The sequence below is a fragment of the Lepidochelys kempii genome, chromosome 2, assembly GCF_965140265.1.
Source record: "Lepidochelys kempii isolate rLepKem1 chromosome 2, rLepKem1.hap2, whole genome shotgun sequence".
Taxonomy (NCBI): domain Eukaryota; kingdom Metazoa; phylum Chordata; order Testudines; family Cheloniidae; genus Lepidochelys; species Lepidochelys kempii.
This window is the reverse complement of record NC_133257.1, coordinates 190323206-190341226: the sequence shown is the minus strand read 5'-3', so window position 1 is coordinate 190341226 and position 18021 is coordinate 190323206. Positions and strand designations below refer to the sequence as shown.

The 18021-nt window shown below is 42.3% G+C and overlaps 1 protein-coding gene across 2 annotated transcripts; it reads left to right on the top strand.

Annotated features, from left to right (window-relative positions):
* Positions 1 to 1083: 1083 nt before the first annotated feature.
* LOC140906022 (C-C chemokine receptor type 5-like) lies at positions 1084 to 17752 on the top strand. Of its 2 annotated transcripts, XM_073329518.1 has the most exons (4): positions 1084 to 1367; positions 13142 to 13222; positions 15235 to 15434; positions 16559 to 17752. In XM_073329518.1, the coding sequence occupies exon 4, from the start codon at positions 16570 to 16572 to the stop codon at positions 17641 to 17643; it is 1074 nt and encodes a 357-aa protein (XP_073185619.1). In that variant the 5' UTR covers positions 1084 to 1367; positions 13142 to 13222; positions 15235 to 15434; positions 16559 to 16569; the 3' UTR covers positions 17644 to 17752. The 2 variants fall into 2 exon arrangements, with proteins under 2 accessions (XP_073185619.1, XP_073185620.1); XM_073329519.1 differs by lacking the exons at positions 13142 to 13222; positions 15235 to 15434.
* The last annotated feature ends 269 nt before the right edge of the window (positions 17753 to 18021 follow it).

The window sequence follows — 18021 nt, the reverse complement described above, 5'->3', positions numbered from 1 at the left end:
ACATCTGAGATGCAGCAGAGTTCTCTTGACACAGGAAGCTCCATGTTTCCTAGTTTCTGAAGAAGTAGACAGGGTTAATCACCCTACTGGTCACAAAAACAGAGACACAGTTATCTTCCATAAGAAGCTTGGTAAATCAGTGACTATCTTCTCTCTCTCTCTCTCTCTCTCTCTCTCTCTCTTTTTCTTTCTCTCTCTCCCTCATGTATGAAAAGGTATAGTAAATGATTAAGAATTAACATGAATGATGGTGTAATGAAGCAAGGGATGCAGTCTTTCAGAACCATTTGAGCAGGAAACTGGGTAGGAAACAAGATAGGGATTGAGCTAGTTGGGAATGCAGTGGAATGAGATGCTGACCAAAGCTATCAGGACAAACAGGAGCAGTCTTGTTGAAAAATCTCTGACAAACATTATATTAAAAACAACTCCGGATTTTGGTTTTGAAACAGTTTCTGGAAAACTTTGATTTGAAGATGGCTTCATCTAAGAACACGAGCACATTAAACATAAAACCCTTCATAGCTGATCTAGAGGGTGTCAGTTTTATTGCATGCCATGAGCTGAGCTTGCAACTCCTATTGCACTATGCTGAAGCTGTACCATTTAACATCTTATCACCACATGTAAAGAGGCTTTCTACTGCTTAGAGAGAATTAAAATCTGTGGCAGGAGTGGTCCAGAAAAACTGCACTGGAACTTGCAGTACAAACACTTGGTGTAAGCCCTGCTTTCATTATCATGTGCAATTCCATTGTAAATTATCAGTTGTAGTTATATAGGATAGAGCAGTGGTTTGCCTCCTTTTTGGTACTGAGACCCACCTTCCCCATTTAGCAAAATAGGAAGGGCAGGGTGGTCATGACCCTCTGACATCTGGCTGTGAACCCCAGGATAGCAAATCTCTGGTATTGAGCATTATCCCACTTTTTATATATATCATCCCACTCTGAAAGGGTTGTGACTGCAGGAGCTGTTAAATTCTCTAGCCTGTTTGAATTGCTCAATCTGATTTTCTTTGAATCAGTCATATGGGAGGAAGTAGAGCCAAGTAATTAAAGCACAGGACTGGCCTCTGGAGTGCTGAGTCCTATTACCACCTCTGTCACAGACTTGCTTGGTGACCTTGAGGAATTCACTTCATCTCTTTGTGCCCTGGTTTGTCTTACTCACTGTGCTACGGTAGAACCTCAGAGTTACGAACACCAGAGTTACGAGCTGACTGGTCAACCACGCACCTCATTTGGAACTGGAAGTACACAATCAAGCAGCAGCAGAGACAAAAAAGCAGCAAATAACACAGTACAGTTCTGTGTTAAACATAAACTACTAAAAAAGGGAAAGTTTAAAAAAAAAGATTTGACAAGGTAAGGAAACTGTTTCTGTACTTGTTGCATTTAAATTAAGATGATTAAAAGCACCATTTTTCTTCTGCATAGTAAAGTTTCAAAGCTGTATTAAGTCAATGTTCAGATGTAAATTTTTGAAAGAACAACTGTAACGTTTTGTTCAGAATTACGAACAACCTCCATTCCCGATGTGTTTGTAACTCTGAGGTTCCACTGTATTGTGAAGCTTAATTCATCAATGTTTGTACAATGCTTTCACGGGCACCTCTGCTACAGGGAAAAAAGTATTATACATGTGTTTTTCTGAATATGTTGAGAATATAGGACACGTTGATGCCAAAACAATGCATTTTTGGAAGGTCGGTTACAGCTAGCATCTTGTCTGTGTGTGGAATAAATATTGTGTGGTCTTGCTATACTGATAGTTAATGTTCCACTTTTTTAAATGGGAAGCTACAATGTAAGGACAAACATGATCTTTTGATTGTGATCCTTTAAATCAACTATTTGTATTTAGCAGCAAAAAAAGGCTCAGGAACTTGCAATTTTTGCAAGAATGTCATTTTGCTTTTAGTGAGGAATATAAAGCATCTGGGTCTTGGAAGTCCCCAGAGAGCAAAGCCAGGTTTCATCCAGGTAGGGCCAAACCTATCATTTTCCTGACAAATCTTTAGGGATATGGAACCATACTGGCAAGAGGTAAGTGATTTGAGAGCAGATGCAGCTGGGTCTCAGTGTTCAGGGCTCAGCTGTCATGTATAGGAAGGAAGAGGCCAGTATTATCCAAAGGAAGATTGACCTCTAGAAAAGACTGTGTTGTGTTTATTAAATTCTAGGAAGGGGAAGACTTGCCTTTGGGCTTGGATTATACCTTAGAAAATGGAGTAATAATTTCTGAACAGAATGTAGTTCACACTTACTCCATTTCCTTGGGTTTTATTGGCATTATACTCAACTTAAAAGCATTCTGTCTGTAACACTATAACTTTTGAGCTCCACATCTGATCACTTGCAAAATTTCAGGGAATGTTCTAGGCATCAATGGTCAGAGCTCTCTGTTGGTTTTTGGGAAAATCAGAAAACTGAAAGGGCTGGGGGGGGGGGGGGAATGAGGGACACATGGAACCCCTGCTGTTTAGCAGATCCATGGCTTCAAGCACTTCTGCAACTGGCTGTAGACCAAACAACTGGTTGGTGGACACCCATTAACACTTTCTGAATAAAACAATATCTCATCTCTACTTGTCCTCTCACAGACAAAAAGAAGACAAATAATGGAGTGGAGGGAGAGGGAAATAGGGGAGTGCACATAGTCCCTGGTATGGGAGGGGAAGGAGTCCCATAATCCCCTAGCATTGGCTTTAAGGATGAGAATGGGGGGCAGACAGGGCCTGTAGCATGGGAGTGAAGGGGGTATTTGAAAAAGGGAAGATTGGGGGCACAGAACCCCTGATGGGGGGATTGAAGGACCTTGTCTGTGGGAAGGTGGCATGGCACACAGAACCCCTGGTGGGTGGGAAGGTGTGAAAGAGAGGGAAGGGAGAAGGGGGGCACATAGAACCCTTGGCAGAGGGAAATTTGGGGAGCTGTAGGGAGTCCTGGAAATAGAGGGGGATGGGCAGGGCCAGCTTTAGGGGTAGATGGTCAAGGCAGCCATCCTGGGCACCAACATTTGGAGGTGCCAAATAAACAAGATTTGTATGACTGCATGTGTGCCTTGTGTAGAGGCACTGAAAACATTTATCTCCCTGAGCAACAAAACACTTACAGTCAGCCCTGGGGATGGGAGGGTGGCACACGAGGAATTTCAGGGTGGTGAATGGAGTGATGTGTGGAGCCCTTAGTGGGTGAACATGCTTGGCCTACATAAGATACAAAGTGTGTGACTTAGTTGATAACTCAAATAGAGCAAGAGAAGGGTGAACCCTTGCTTTCTCTCCAAGGTTGGCTGGTGAACCCTTGCTTTCTCTCCAAGGTTGGCTGGCACAACTGCTCTTCAGGAGAGGTACAGTTTTGGAGTAGCAGTACGAGCTGCAGGTCAGGATTAATGGGCAGTGGCAGAGCTGTAAGGGAACCCAGGAGTAGAACAGCAGGACATGCTGCAGGTCAGGACTGAGGTACTAGGGGTTTCCCTGCGGAGAGTCTCAGTGTTCCTTCTGCCCAGAGAGTTACTCCGTTAAATCCAGGGCAGAGATATTGAGCCATGCCTGCTGGGAGGAACCAATCAGCAACTCCCTTCCAATGCCTGCGAAGAGGGTGGCTCAGTATTTGATTTCATTTAGATTTGGGGCTTACACAAACTGCATCTGAAACTGCATCTGTGCAAAGCTCTAGCTACCCTTGACAGACTTAACCACAATAACGATTAAGAGTTGCTAAAGGTAAATTCTTCCCCCACCACTAGACCTCATCCAAATCACCAGTCATGTGAACATTGCAGCTTAAATCAAAGAACACCATAGCCTGTTAAAGGGGGGGACCTCCACTTTTTTTACCTGTTTATCCATTGGCAAGGGAAAGCCTTGTATTTGGACCCTGAAAAGGGAAGGAAAACTTGGGTGTGTGTTTTTGTTCTGTGAGCTAGCACTGCTGATGAGGGAAACTCCACCCTCTGATATGGCTCGTTCTCTTGTAGTTTTGCAGCATTCACTCTCACTGACTCCTGTGAGGAGGTTTTGAACAAACCACCTTTGGAGATTTAAATCAACTTAGTTTCAAACGTAGCATGCTCCTTGAGCAATGAGCTGTGATGACATAACTGAGTCAGTCAGAGCTGCAATTCTGAGCCCCTCTTGCTTCTCCAAATGAACAACTTGGGAAATATCTGCTAGTCATACAGCACCATACCATGCTATACCAAACAGACAGCACAAGTGTTAATTTTTCTATATTTAACAGTGTTTTACAAAAATAGAAAGAGAAAAACCATGATCTTCTTGCTGTCCATTGTTTAGGTCTTCACACACAACAGCACAAGATGTGCAGTAACCAAACTCAACATTGATGTACAAAACCTAGTTTTAAAAGTTTACAGCCATTTTAGCATTCACTCACTAAGAATTCATCAGCTTAAAGAGTTTTGTGAATTTGCTGGGGTAGAACACAGTAAAATTCTATGTCATGTAGTCACACGTTGGCTGTCACTTGTACTTGCTATTAACTCAGTAGCAATGTGTTGGAAAGAGCTTACAAGTCACTTTCTATCTTTGGAGACAGATGAATGTCCTAGAGTAATATGGGATAGTTTTGGAATGAAATTGCTGAACTGTACTGTTTCTTCTTGAGCCGTGCTCTAAAAATATTCACAGACACTACTAAAGCTCTGAAGTCAAACTCATTCACAGTAACGTCATTGTTCAAATTGATATCTAGTGTAGACAAGAAACTAGAATGCAGAATAAATGAAAACATTTGTGTTATGTTGTGACTTTCAAACTAAAGAAACTCAGTGAAAGTGAATGAAGGAAGTGAGAAACAGGGGTTCTGCTTTTTTTTATCAGCTAGCTCAAAATTATTTACAAAACAGATATAACCTCAGTGAAAACAATGTGCACAAGAAACTGCCTTATTGGCAAAAGTGTTCCTTTGAAAAATTTGCTGAAGCTGAAGCATGCAAAACTGATAAAGTTACTGACATGGATGAGTTATGTGAAGAATTTTGTACAATCTAAAGTCATTTTGTCTCCTGAGTTTCTAGACTGCACAAGTACTGAAGAGAAATACTTTGATTTTCAAGATGACAAACCCAACTAGAAGCAGAAACTTCAAGAATTTGAGAAAAAAACCCTAGGTTCTTACATACTTTCTATTTCATGTAGCGAAGAAGATGCTGAAAGAGTATTTTTGTTAATGAATTCCACATGACAAGATGACAAATCAATTGGAAGTAGACACAGTGAAAGCCAAACTACAGAGTTGTAGCTTCTGAAACTTTTGAAAATGCTGAGTGCAAGGATGTTTCCAGGCCTTGAAGGGGTAAGAGCTGGTGACAGCACCCCTTCTCTAAGGGTATGTCTACACTATGAAATTAGGTCAAATTTATAGAAGTTGATTTTTTTAGGAAGTGATTTTATGCAGTCGATTGTGTGTGTCCCCACTAAGCGCATTAGATCGGTGGAGTGCGTCCACAGTACCGAGGCAAGCATCGACTTTTGGAGTGTTGCACTGTGCGTAGCGATCCCACAGTTCCCACACTCTCTGCTGCCCATTGGAATTCTGGGTTAAGCTCCCAACGCATGATGGGGCAAAAACATAGTTGCGGGTTGTTTTGGGTATATGTCGTCAGTCGCCCCTCCCTCCGTGAAAGCAATGGCAGACAATCATTTTGCGCCTTTTTTCCGTGCGGCCGCCATACTGCTTTTAGCAGATGGTGCAATAGGACTGCTAACCATCGTCATTGAACCACTGCTTCCGCTGCCACTCTGCTCTCCTGCTGTCATGAATCCACATCTCAGGTCCTCTTGTCATTCTCTATAAATATCTATTCTCATGGCATCCGTTGTCAGCCACCGCTTCCGCTGCAACTCTGCTCTCCTGCAGATGCATACTACAGCAAGCATGGAGCCCACTCAGATCACCACGGCAGTTATGAGCATTGTAAACACCTCATTCATTATCCTGCAGTATGTGCAGAACCAGAACCTGCAAAAGCAGGTGAGGAGGCGACAGCAGCATAGTGACGAGAGTGATGAGGACATGGACACAGACTTCTCTCAAAGTACGGGCCCCGGCAATTTGGACATCCTGGTGGCAATGGGGCAGGCTCATGCCATGGAATGCCAATTCTGGGCTCAGCAAACAAGCACAGACTGGTGGGACCCCATAGTGTTGCAGGTCTGGGACAATTCCCAGTGGCTGCAAAACTTTCGCATGCGTAAGGGCACTTTCATGGAACTTTGTGACTTGCTTTCCCCTGCCCTGAAGTGCAGGAATACCAAGATAAGAGCAGCCCTCACAGTTCACAAGCGAGTGGCGATAGCTCTCTGGAAGCTTGCAATGCCAGACAGCTACCGGTCAGTCGGGAATCAATTTAGAGCGGGCAAATCTACTGTGGGGGCTGCTGTGATCCAAGTAGCCAACGCAATCACTGAGGTGCTGCTATCAAGGGTAGTGACTCTGGGAAATGTGCAGGTCATAGAGGATGGGTTTGCTGCAATGGGGTTCCCTAACTGTGGTGGGGCAATAGACTGAACGCATATCCCTATCTTGGGACTGGACCACCTTGGCAGCCAGTACATAAACCGAAAGGGGTACTTTTCAATGGTGCTGCAAGCACTGGTGGATCACAAGGGACGTTTCACCAACATCAACGTGGGATGGCTGGGGAAGGTACATGATGCTCGCATCTTCAGGAACTCTGGTCTGTTTGAACAGCTACAGGAAGGGACTTACTTTCCAGACCAGAAAATAACCGTTGGGGATGTTGGAATGCCTATAGTTATCCTTGGGGACCCAGCCTACCCCTTAATGCCATGGCTCATGAAGCCATACTCAGGCAGCCTGGACAGTAGTCAGGAGCTGTTCAACTACAGGCTGAGCAAGTGCAGAATGGTGGTAGAATGTGCATTTGGACGTTTAAAAGCACGCTGGTGCAGTTTACTGACTCGGTTAGACCTCAGTGAAACCAATATTCCCATTATTATTACTGCTTGCTGTGCGCTCCACAATATCTGTGAGAGTAAGGGGGAGACATTTATGGCAAGGTGGGAGGTTGAGGCAAATCACCTGGCTGCTGATTACGCGCAGCCAGACACCAGGGTGGTTAGAAGAGCACAGCAGGGCATGCTGCACATCAGAGAAGCTTTGAAAACCAGTTTCATGACTGGCCAGGCTACAGTGTGACAGTTCTGTTTGTTTCTCCTTGATGAAAACCTGCCCCCTTGGTTCACTCTACTTCCTTGTAAGCCAACCGCCCTCCCCTCCTGCCTTTGATCACCGCTTGCAGAGGCAATAAAGTCATTGTTGTTTCAAATTCATGCATTCTTTATTAATTTCTCACACAAATAGGGGGATAACTGCCAAGGTAGCCCAGAAGGGGTGGGGGAGGAGGGATGCACTGTGTGGGGTAGTAGAGGAGGAGAGAAGGGAAGGATAAGGCCACACTGCACTTCAAAACTTCTTGAATGCCAGGGGGTGGAGTGGTTCGGTGCCTGGAGGGCCCCCCCCCCCACATTCTTGGGTGTCTGGGTGAGGAGGATATGGAACTTGGGGAGGAGGGCAGTTGGTTACACAGGGGCTGCAGTGGCGGTCTGTGCTCCTGCTGCCTTTCCTGCAGGTCAACCATATGCCGGAGCATATCCGTTTGATCCTCCAGTAGCCTCAGCATTGCATCCTGCCTCCTCTCATCATGCTGCCACCACCTCTCCTGTTGCTCCCGCCACCTCTCCTCACATGCGTCCCTCCTGTCCTTGCATTCATTTTGTGCTTTCCTGGACTCTGACATTGCTTGCCTCCACACATTCTGCTTAGCTCTTTCAGTGCGGGAGGACTTCATGAGCTCAGAGAACATTTAATCACAAGTGCATTTTTTTCACCTTCTTATCTGTGCTAGCCTCTGGGATGGAGATGATGGGGGAGCATTGAAACATTTGAAGCTATGGGAGGAAAAAAAGGGAGAGTAGTATTTAAAAAGACACATTTTAGAGAACAATGGGTAGACTCTTTCACGGTGAACCAAGCTGTTAACATTACATAGCACATATGCTTTCGGTACAAGGTCCCTCCCAGCACCAATTCTCTGGGATGATCGCTTCACCCCTCCCCCCACCACATGGCTAACAGTGGGCATGATTTCTTTTCAGCCACAGGCAAACAGCCCAGCAGGAATGGCCATCTCTGATTGTCCCCTTAATAAAATGTCCCTATTTCAACCAGGTGACCATGAATGATATCACTTTCCTGAGGATAACACAGAGAGATAAAGAATGGATGTTGCTTGAATGCCAGCAAACACTGGGACCATATGCTGCCATGCTTTGTTATGCAATGATTCCAGACTATGTGCTACTGGCCTGGCGTAGTAAAGTGTCCTACCATGGAAGATAGAATAAGGCTGTCTTCCCCAGAAACCTTTTGCAAAGGCTTTGGGAGTACATCCAGGAGAGCTTCACTGAGATGTCCCTGGAGGATTTCCGCTCCATCCCCAGACACGTTAACAGACTTTTTCAGTAGCTGTACTGGCCACAAATGCATCCCAAGTCTTCAGGGCAAATTAATCATTAAACATGCTTGCTTTTAAACCATGTGTTATATTTACAAAGGTACACTCACCAGAGGTACCGTCTCTGCCTTCAAGGTCTGGGAGCCCACCTTGGGAGCGCTGGGAGGGTATTGGCTCCAGGGTGATAAACAGTTCCTGGCTGTTGGGAAGAACAGTTTCATCCTCCTCCTCCTCATCATCTTCCTCTTCCCCAAAGTCCTCATCCCCGTTGCGTGCGACTCTCCCCTTGCAGGAGTCCATGTACAGGGGTGGGGTAGTGGTAGGGGCACCACCTAGAATGGCATGCAGCTCATCATAGAAGTGGCATGTCTGGGGGTCTGACCCGGAGCAGCTGTTTGCCTCTTTGGATTTTTGGTAGGCTTGCCTGAGCTCCTTAAGTTTCACATGGCACTGCTGCGGGTACCTGTTATAGCCTCTGTCCTTCATGCCCTTGGAGATTTTTTCAAATATTTTGGCATTTCATCTTTTGGAACAGAGTTCTGATTGCACAGATTCGTCTCCCCATACAGCGATCAGATCCAATACCTCCCGTTTGGTCCATGCTGGAACTCTTTTGCGATTCTGGGACTGCATGGTCACCTGTGCTGATGAGCTCTGCATGGTCACCTCTGCTGATGACCTCGCCACGCTGGCCAAACAGGAAATGAAATTCAAAAGTTCCCAGTGCTTTTCCTGTGTACCTGGCTAGTGCATCTGAGTTGAAAGTGCTGTCCAAAGCGGTCACAATGGAGCACTCTGGGATAGCTCCCCAAGGCCAATACTGTTGCATCCACACTACCCCAAATTCGACCTGGCGATGTCAATTTCGGTGCTAATCCCCTCATCGGGGAGGAGTACAGAAATCGATTTTAAGAGCCCTTTAAGTTGACAAAAATGGCTTCGTCGTGTGGACAGGTGCAGGGTTAAATCGATCTAATGCTGCTAAATTCGACCTAAACTCATAGTGTAGACCAGGGCTAAAGTCTGAAGCTTTAATTAAATTGAATTCTAAACCATCTAGCTACCCACCATGTGCACAGACAGGCCAGAAACTGCAACAATACCCAGCAAAACTGGCCTGTATGTATGGAAGGTCTTTGGGAAGAGGAACAACAACAACATAATCCACACTTTACTCCCACAGCAAAAAGTACCCTGCAAGCTTCCCCAGTTTCAGCAGGTGGGTGGAGAGCAGGAGGGGAAGAAGCCAAGAAGATAGCTGTCCTCTGTAGAACCATCCCCCAAAAAGCCTATGGGAACCTACTGTGCGAAATGTGGGTTTCTTTGGGGATCATTCTGCAGGCAGCATTTCCTAAAGATGCCTAAAATATCCCTGGGTTACTGTTAAGTGAGAAGCAGACAGACCTCTTTTCAAGAGCTGAACACTCTTCTGCTCTGAATATACACAAGCAGAAATAATTATTAGACTCAATTTCTTAAAAAATACATGCAAATAGTGATTTCCTTTGCAAATTGTATAGAAGATCCTACTCCTTGGAATCATTCTTAACTAGGAATCTCTGTGTGGATGAGAGGAATGAATTTCCTGCTGGTCTTTTAGAGAATACATTTCTAGTTTTATACTAATTGCAAAAAGTTGATACTTTATCGCAGAGGTTTTCAACCTTTTTTCATTTGCGGACCCCTAAAAATTTCAAATGGAGGAAAATCTTAGACATAGTCTGCGGACCACAGGTTGAAAACCACTGCTTTATTGCATGTGCTTGTCTACTCACCCACACTTGATTTGCCCATAAGATAGAAGCAGTTGTGATTTAGCCTTGGAGATAGTGTTTGAGAGAAAAGGGAAACAAAAATGATTAGGGGTATGGAACGGCTTCCGTATGAGGAGAGATTAATAAGACTGGAACTTTTCAGCTTGGAAAAGAGATGACTAAGAGGGGATATGATTGAGGTCTATAAAATCTTAAGTGGTGTGGAAAAATTAAATAAGGAAGTGTTATTTACTCCTTCTCATAACACAAGAAACAGGGGTCACCAAATGAAATTAATAGGCAGCAGGTTTAAAACAAACAAAAGGAAGTATTTCTTCACACAATGTATAGTCAACCTGTGGAACTCTTTGCCAGAGGATGTTGTGAAGGCCAAGACTACAACAGGGTTCAAAAAAGAACTAGACAAATTCATGGAGGTTAGCTCCATCAATGGCTATTAGCCAGGATGGGCAAGGGTGGTGTCCCTAGGGTCTGTTTTCCAGAAGCTGGGAATGAGCGACAGGGAATGGATCACTTGATGATTACTGGTTCTGTTCATTCCCCCGGGGCACCTGGCATTGGCCACTGTCAGAAGACAGAATACTGGGCTAGATGGACCTTTGGTCTGACCCAGTATGGCCGTTCTTATGTTCTTATGAGAAGGATCTTTTTACTAGAGCTCTGCTTTTGTCAAAATTTCCTCAGAAAACTTACCCTCTGAATCTCCACCATATGAAGGTTACATAATCCAGAGAAGGGGAACTGTCACCCACACATTCTCACAACAGAGCTATCTCTAAACACAAAACGTCCCTCAGAGATGGACATTATCATCCCTACTAAACAGGGTCTTCACATAGTGAAATTTTCCACCCAGATTTTAAGATTGGTGTTGGGGGATGGAACTTTCTACCAAGTATTTGATCTTTCCCCCTTCTCCTTCACTTCTCAATGGTTTATCTCTTTTCATGGCTGGCAGGCTCTGGTTATCCTGCATGCCTCAGTACAGTCTCTTTTGTAGACAACTTTAAAGTAAGAGTGACTGTACACAAAGTACAATAAAATGCTGAGACAGACAAAATTGGATTCTGAATTAGCGAACACTTCTACTAAATTTTGATACAAGATGGATGAGGTAATATATTTTATTGGACCAACTTCTGTTGGTGAGACAGACAAGCTTTTGAGCTAACCCAAAGCTCTTCTTCAGGTCTGTCACTCTAATATCCTGGACTAACTTAGCTACAAGAACACTGCATACAACAAATTTTGACACCAGCAGTCTAAAAGCAGAACATTTCATATGTCAGTTTTTGTTGGTTTGTTTGCTGTTAGATTTTTGTGCTATGTGGGATATTACAGTAGGTCATAAGAGAAAAGCTACATGAGACTGCCATCTATTAGCCTCTTCACATATTGAGAAGAAGAGAGTCTGATTCTGCTGCAATTGTGGGAAAACAGTTATGGATTATGGTAGAGTTTAGCACAAAAAGCTACAAGAGAAGTATCCCCTCTTCATTTAGAGGAAGTATATAGTTCACTGAAGTTAATGGACAGGCTCCTATTGACTTCACTAGGCTCCGGCTCAGAACCTTAAGTCTCTTAATGTGCCATTCAGTGCTCTGGATCACGCAATCCTGCATTTCTACTTGGAAGCAGTAGAAGCCCCTCAGCTACAAAGGTGGGGTCTCAAAACTTATTCACACCTGTTATCTCAGTCTGGTGAATGTTTGCAGATTCATCCAACCCTTTGAAACTCATCAGCCATCCATGAATGCAGATTGAGGAGTGAGACATTTGAGGTGATTGTCCCGCATTCTCATTATCACTGCAGCTGGTTGTGGGGAAAACCAAAGGGGCAAAGGAATTCTTTTAAAAAAAAATAGATAGATAAGAAAATGTTGGAGCATACTAATTTGGGGGGTAGGGGCATGCCATAACTTTTGACCACTGAGCAGTGTTTGGCACAAATATTTGAAAAGCACCTACTACTAGTGAATCCCTTCCTCAGACAACCTTCAAAATTTACCCTTTTCCCTTGACAGCAAATTCAGATATAGGGGACCCTGAAAACTCCTATTAGCAAGCTCAGGCACAGGGCACTCTGAAAACTCACCCTATTAGCAAATTTAGTCATAAAGGGCCCTCAAAAACCACTTAGCTGTGAGCACAGTTATGGAGCCCCTGGAAACTCATCTTATCAGCATGCTCAGGAACTAAGACTCATGAAAACTCAGATTTCTTATTCTTGAATGGTAGGCTAGCTCTGGATGAAGAAGCCTGAATGGGTCCATTGGACTTACATACAGAACAATCCTGGATTTCACATTATGAACATCAGTTGTAAAGCATCATGAGAATAGGAACCACTGGAGCATCTGAAATGAAATGACATATTGAGAACAAAAGCATGTTCACAATGTTCTTCTGATTATATCTTACAGGCAGTTCTGCCACAGAGTTCTTATGGGACTCTTGACAAGTGACATAAACCAAACTTTTCACAAGAGGTCACTAATTGTGTGTTCCTTTTTTTCTGGGTACCCAGTTTGAGACCCTAGGGTCTGATCTGTAGAAGTGCTAAGCACTCACAACTTCAACTGAAGTCAATGGGAACTGTGCTTTGAAGTGTTACATAAAGCTAGATGGTCTGAAAAATCAACCCTAAAGATCTCAAATTCGGCACACAAAATTAGTGGACATTTTTTATCTTAATCTTTTTATGTCTCAGTTCCTCCTCTGTAAAATGAGGATAATATCCTTTACCTCAAAGGGCTGTTTTGAAGATAAACTTACTGATGTTTACAAGGCACTCAGACTGTCAAGTGATGAGCACCATAAAAAGTCTTAGGAAATTATTAATTATGTATTCACTGCAGGGCTTGGATGGTGCACAATAAATAAAACATGGAGCCACATATTAAATGATAAGTATATTATAGTTTCTTAAGTAGATACCAGTAAGCATTTTATCTTTATTTTTCTTGTAACCATTTCTGAGTTTTATGCCTTATTACTTGTACTCACTTAAAATCTCTCTCTTTGTAGTTCATACATTTGTTTTACTGTTTTATCTAATCCAATGTGTTTAAATTGACGTGTCTGGATAACTATTTAAGGTAATAAATTGGGATATTATTCCCTTAGAGGAATAATTGGCTCAATATAGTTGTACTGGAGAGCACTGGGCAGTATAGGACATACATTTCTGGGGGGAAATCTGGGACTGGGAGTGTTTTGGGGCCAGCCTGGGGTAATCTTTAAAGCTGGTAAGATCCAAGGTGTGGCTGACTGGCTGCAGCAGAAACAGACATACCTCTGAGTGACTTACATGCTGGTGGCTGTTTGTGAGCAGTCCAGTTTCAGTGGCTACAGTAGCAAGGTATTGAAAAGGGCATCCCAGGTTGCAGGCAGGAGTGAGGTGACACAGCTACTCATTAGTCTGGATTGTGTCCCAGTATGTCACAAACCTACCTTAGGGCTCTGAGTGCATTAACAAACAGGCAACCTTCATTCTGGCATTTCCTGACTTTACAGTGCAAGACTTTGCAGCCTTAATGTTCTTTTAATGTGGGATTTATCTGCAAGTAATATATTTTTGGTTAAACAGGCCAAGCAAACCAGAGGCTGTACAATATTTAACCATCAGCGAGAGAGGGACATGAATTAAGCACTGAATGAAGAGTTCCTCTTGATGCACGCAGATGGTGCCATAATGTCACTGGGGAACTGGGCAGCAAAGCACCTCCTGAAACACTGTACAGTCACAAAGCTGAATCCCAACTTAGCCAGGAAAAACACAACAAAAGATCTGTGCAGTATCACCTATCACCACCAAGAGTTTTGTGTGCTTTGCTCCTCCACTGAAACTGTCATTGCAGAGGAGGTGGCAAACATCACACCCAAAACGTCTGTCCTTTTACAAATATATTACAGTTGTTCAAAACGCTACAGTTTCCAAGAGTGCTGCTATAAGGCAAGAATGTGTGTAGCCTTTGCTCAACCATGAAAGACTCCTCAGTATTTGCACCCTTTTAATTTGTTTTCTGTAAACATTGGTGTGAGTTATTTGGTTTGCAAGAATGTTCGCAGAAACTCGTGCAGATGCATCCACACCACGGTACACACTGGAAAGGAATTAGTCAAACCCTCCTGTTTATAAAAGTTGCAATCATCTGAGCAAGGAGAGGAAACAATATCATGTGATTTAGGTGATCAATTGCACAGTACAAATACTTAATTATAAATAATGAATCTTCAAAGCTATACTCATAGTGAATAATTCATGAGAAATCCATAGGCTGAAATATTTTGTATAAAACCTTTGAAAATTTTTCAATAACAAGCATATTTAAATAGCAAAACTTGTTCACAGATAATTTGCAAACAGCTGCTAATGCAAACACCTAGCTCTGGTGTTACTGATGGAAAAGATCTATTAAATCATTAACTCCAACCAACTTTCACACCCCAGAGAACAGACATTTCTGATACTGAAGAAATAACATGTTAGAGTTCAGGCAAAAGGCCATTGCAATAAGAGGAAATAAAATCTTGAATCAACTGGATCATTTTAATCTAGTCAGCAGAATCCAGTAATTAGAACAAGATTATCAATTCTAACTATGGATACATTCAAAATGGACATTGTAAGAGTATTTTTTTAAACAAAAGATTTAAAATACAAGAATATGGCACAGAAAATATTATGGTTTCTAAATAATTAGATGGGTTTCAGAGTAACAGCCGTGTTAGTCTGTATTTGCAAAAAGAAAAGGAGGACTTGTGGCACCTTAGAGACCAACCAATTTATTTGAGCATAAGCTTTCGTGAGCTACAGCCCACTTCACGAAAGCTTATGCTCAAATAAATTGGTTAGTCTCTAAGGTGCCACAAGTACTCCTTTAAATAATTAGATGTCATTCAGGGAGGAGTTTGAGTATCAATTTACATATTGTGAATTCTCTTGCAGGTTAGCAGCCGATCACAACATGATGAATATTCCTTGGATGGTAGAGAACAGTGATCGGTTTTCATTAAAAGTCTACATATAAACATTTTTCATTGTTTCGATTTGATCTGAACTGCAAGAGAGGTGAAACTTGCCATTTCATCCCACAGCATAGGTTCTGGTTGTCCACTTTCCTTTTTCCACATTTTCCCAGTTAACAGGTAAATCAGCTGTTTGTTGTATACAAGGAGATTATCACAAAAACAAGAACAAAAAGAGAGCCTGATTCTCATTTACAGAAAGGCCACCTGACATTGCTCTGATGATGTAAAAGATCCTTAAAGTAAAAAATAGATTATATTTATACTCACTTTCTTCAAGGCTCCTTTGCATGACTATAGCAGTTTAAAGTGGCCTGGGTATAAATGAAAATAAGTCCTTAAAGACAAAGAGGAAGAATTTTCTTAACTAAAGAGTATAGGCCTTATTTTAATTTACACAAGGGCCCCTTTAATCCACTCTGGTACTATAAAGTGCCCTAAAATTAGGTATAAATGTACATTGATATTAAGGCCATTTTATATTGCCATAGTGGGATAAATGGACCCTGCCAGGCCCTTATTTTTTCCTGAACCAATGGAAACCGAACACGGAAGTACAGAGAAGTCTTTTATGTGAGAAATTTAAGAACTTGTTGAAAGAATAAGCATTAGAAGTAGACAAATAATTTTCAACAAATAATATTTTGCAAATTTTTGCCTGTGGAATGCTACTTAGATGTTCTGCACCCAGAGCCTACCAATGCGCACACACTCATGGCTTATTGCTTTGATGTGGGCTAGTGACATCTGAATGTGGTTCAGAAAGCTGAAAAATATTAACTGTTTTCTCTTCTTTTCTGTTGGTCTCTTTTTGGTTCATTCTAACACTTCTGAAAACCACTTACTCCCCCCTCCTAGCATCCCAGCTCTGAACTAGTTGCCTCTGCTATTAGTCGGTCAGCAATTAGTTTTCACCTGTGTTATGGTGCCACATGGTTTAATGAAGACAAACACTTCTCATACATAGTATAAGTGGGAAACAATATTTAGCAAGTTTAAAGAGTAAGTTAATTCTATATTATTTGTTAACGTGATCTGCAATTTTGTTTTTACATCTTAACATCAGCAGTTGTTATCCTGCCTGCTTAGAGCAAAGGGTATTCTGAAGTGAAAATCAACATGCACAGTACATTTTAATGGCTTGTATGAACATATGATTATACCATACAATGTATTTCATTCCTGTGTTTCACTGTGATTCTATACAGTACTCTGTAAATAATCATCCATTTCTTCATTCTTAGGCCAGGGCAAAATGAACACTTCTACTAGTGAACCGGAGATGGAGACACAGACAACAACGTATTACTATGAACAGGATGATGCCGCACCATGTTCAAATGACGTCAAACAATTTGCATCCCAGTTTCTGCCCCCGCTGTACTCCTTGGTGCTGATATTTGGCCTGGTGGGCAATGCACTAGTTGTCCTGATCCTGATAAAATACAAGAGGCTGAGAAGCATGACTGACATCTATCTGCTGAATCTGGCAATTTCCGATTTGCTTTTTATTCTTTCCCTGCCATTTTGGGCTTACTACGCAGGACACGAGTGGGATTTTGGAAATGCAATGTGTAAAATTCTTTCAGGGGTCTATTATGCTGGCTTCTACAGTGGAATGTTTTTCATAATACTTTTGACAATAGATAGATATCTGGCCATTGTCCATGCAGTGTTTGCTTTAAAAGCTAGGACAGTTACCTATGGCATCCTCACAAGTGTTGTCGTTTGGGGTGTTGCAATATTAGCCTCTCTTCCAGGGTTAATATTTCATAGTGTTCAAAAGGAAGGTCCTCACTGGACTTGCAGCTCTCATTATCCATCAAATTATGAAAAAGAATGGAAGCAATTCCTGATTTTAAAGATGAACATCCTGGGACTTGTCATTCCATTTGTCATTATGATCTTCTGCTACATAGAAATTATAAAAATATTACTGAGACGTAGGAATGAGAAAAAACACAAGGCAGTCAGGCTTATTTTTATCCTAATGATTGTTTATTTTCTCTTCTGGGCACCATACAACATCATTGTTCTCCTGTTCACTTTTCAAGATTCATTTTCCCTAAATAACTGTAAGAGCAGCAGTCAGTTGGAGCTAGCAATCCAAGTGACAGAAGCGATTGCAATGTTCCACTGTTGTGTCAACCCCCTGATCTATGCCTTCGCTGGTGAAAAATTTCGGAAATATCTTTATACCTTTTTCCAAAAAGACATTGCAATCTACCTCTGCAAACCATGTCCAGCTCTTCATGGTGATAAATTAGAACGGGTTAGCTCCACATACACCCCATCCACTGCAGAGCATGATATCTCCATTGGTTTGTAAAGTGCATTAGAAATGTAGCCAGTAAAAGTTTCATCCTCCTTTTAACTTAAAATGTTTTGGAATGAATCAGTTTTTTTATGGTGTTTGCCCTTAAGAACTGTACAGTTACCAGTCCCAGTAGCTATTTTTTTTGTGGCATTGCAGCATTTTTCTGTGTGGCATTGTGGCATTTTCATTCTCTGTGCAGTGAATGCTACCGACTCCACAGAAATTCTAAATACTGATGTTCGATAAGCATCCACTTCAACATGGAATCCAATATAATAAGGGTTTGTTCTCTGGATGTTGGCCAATGAACAAAGTGTCAGTGCGATTTCCTCAGGAAATATAATTCAGAAGATGGTGCGAAGAGGGCAGAGAATGAGGTATGTCCTCTTT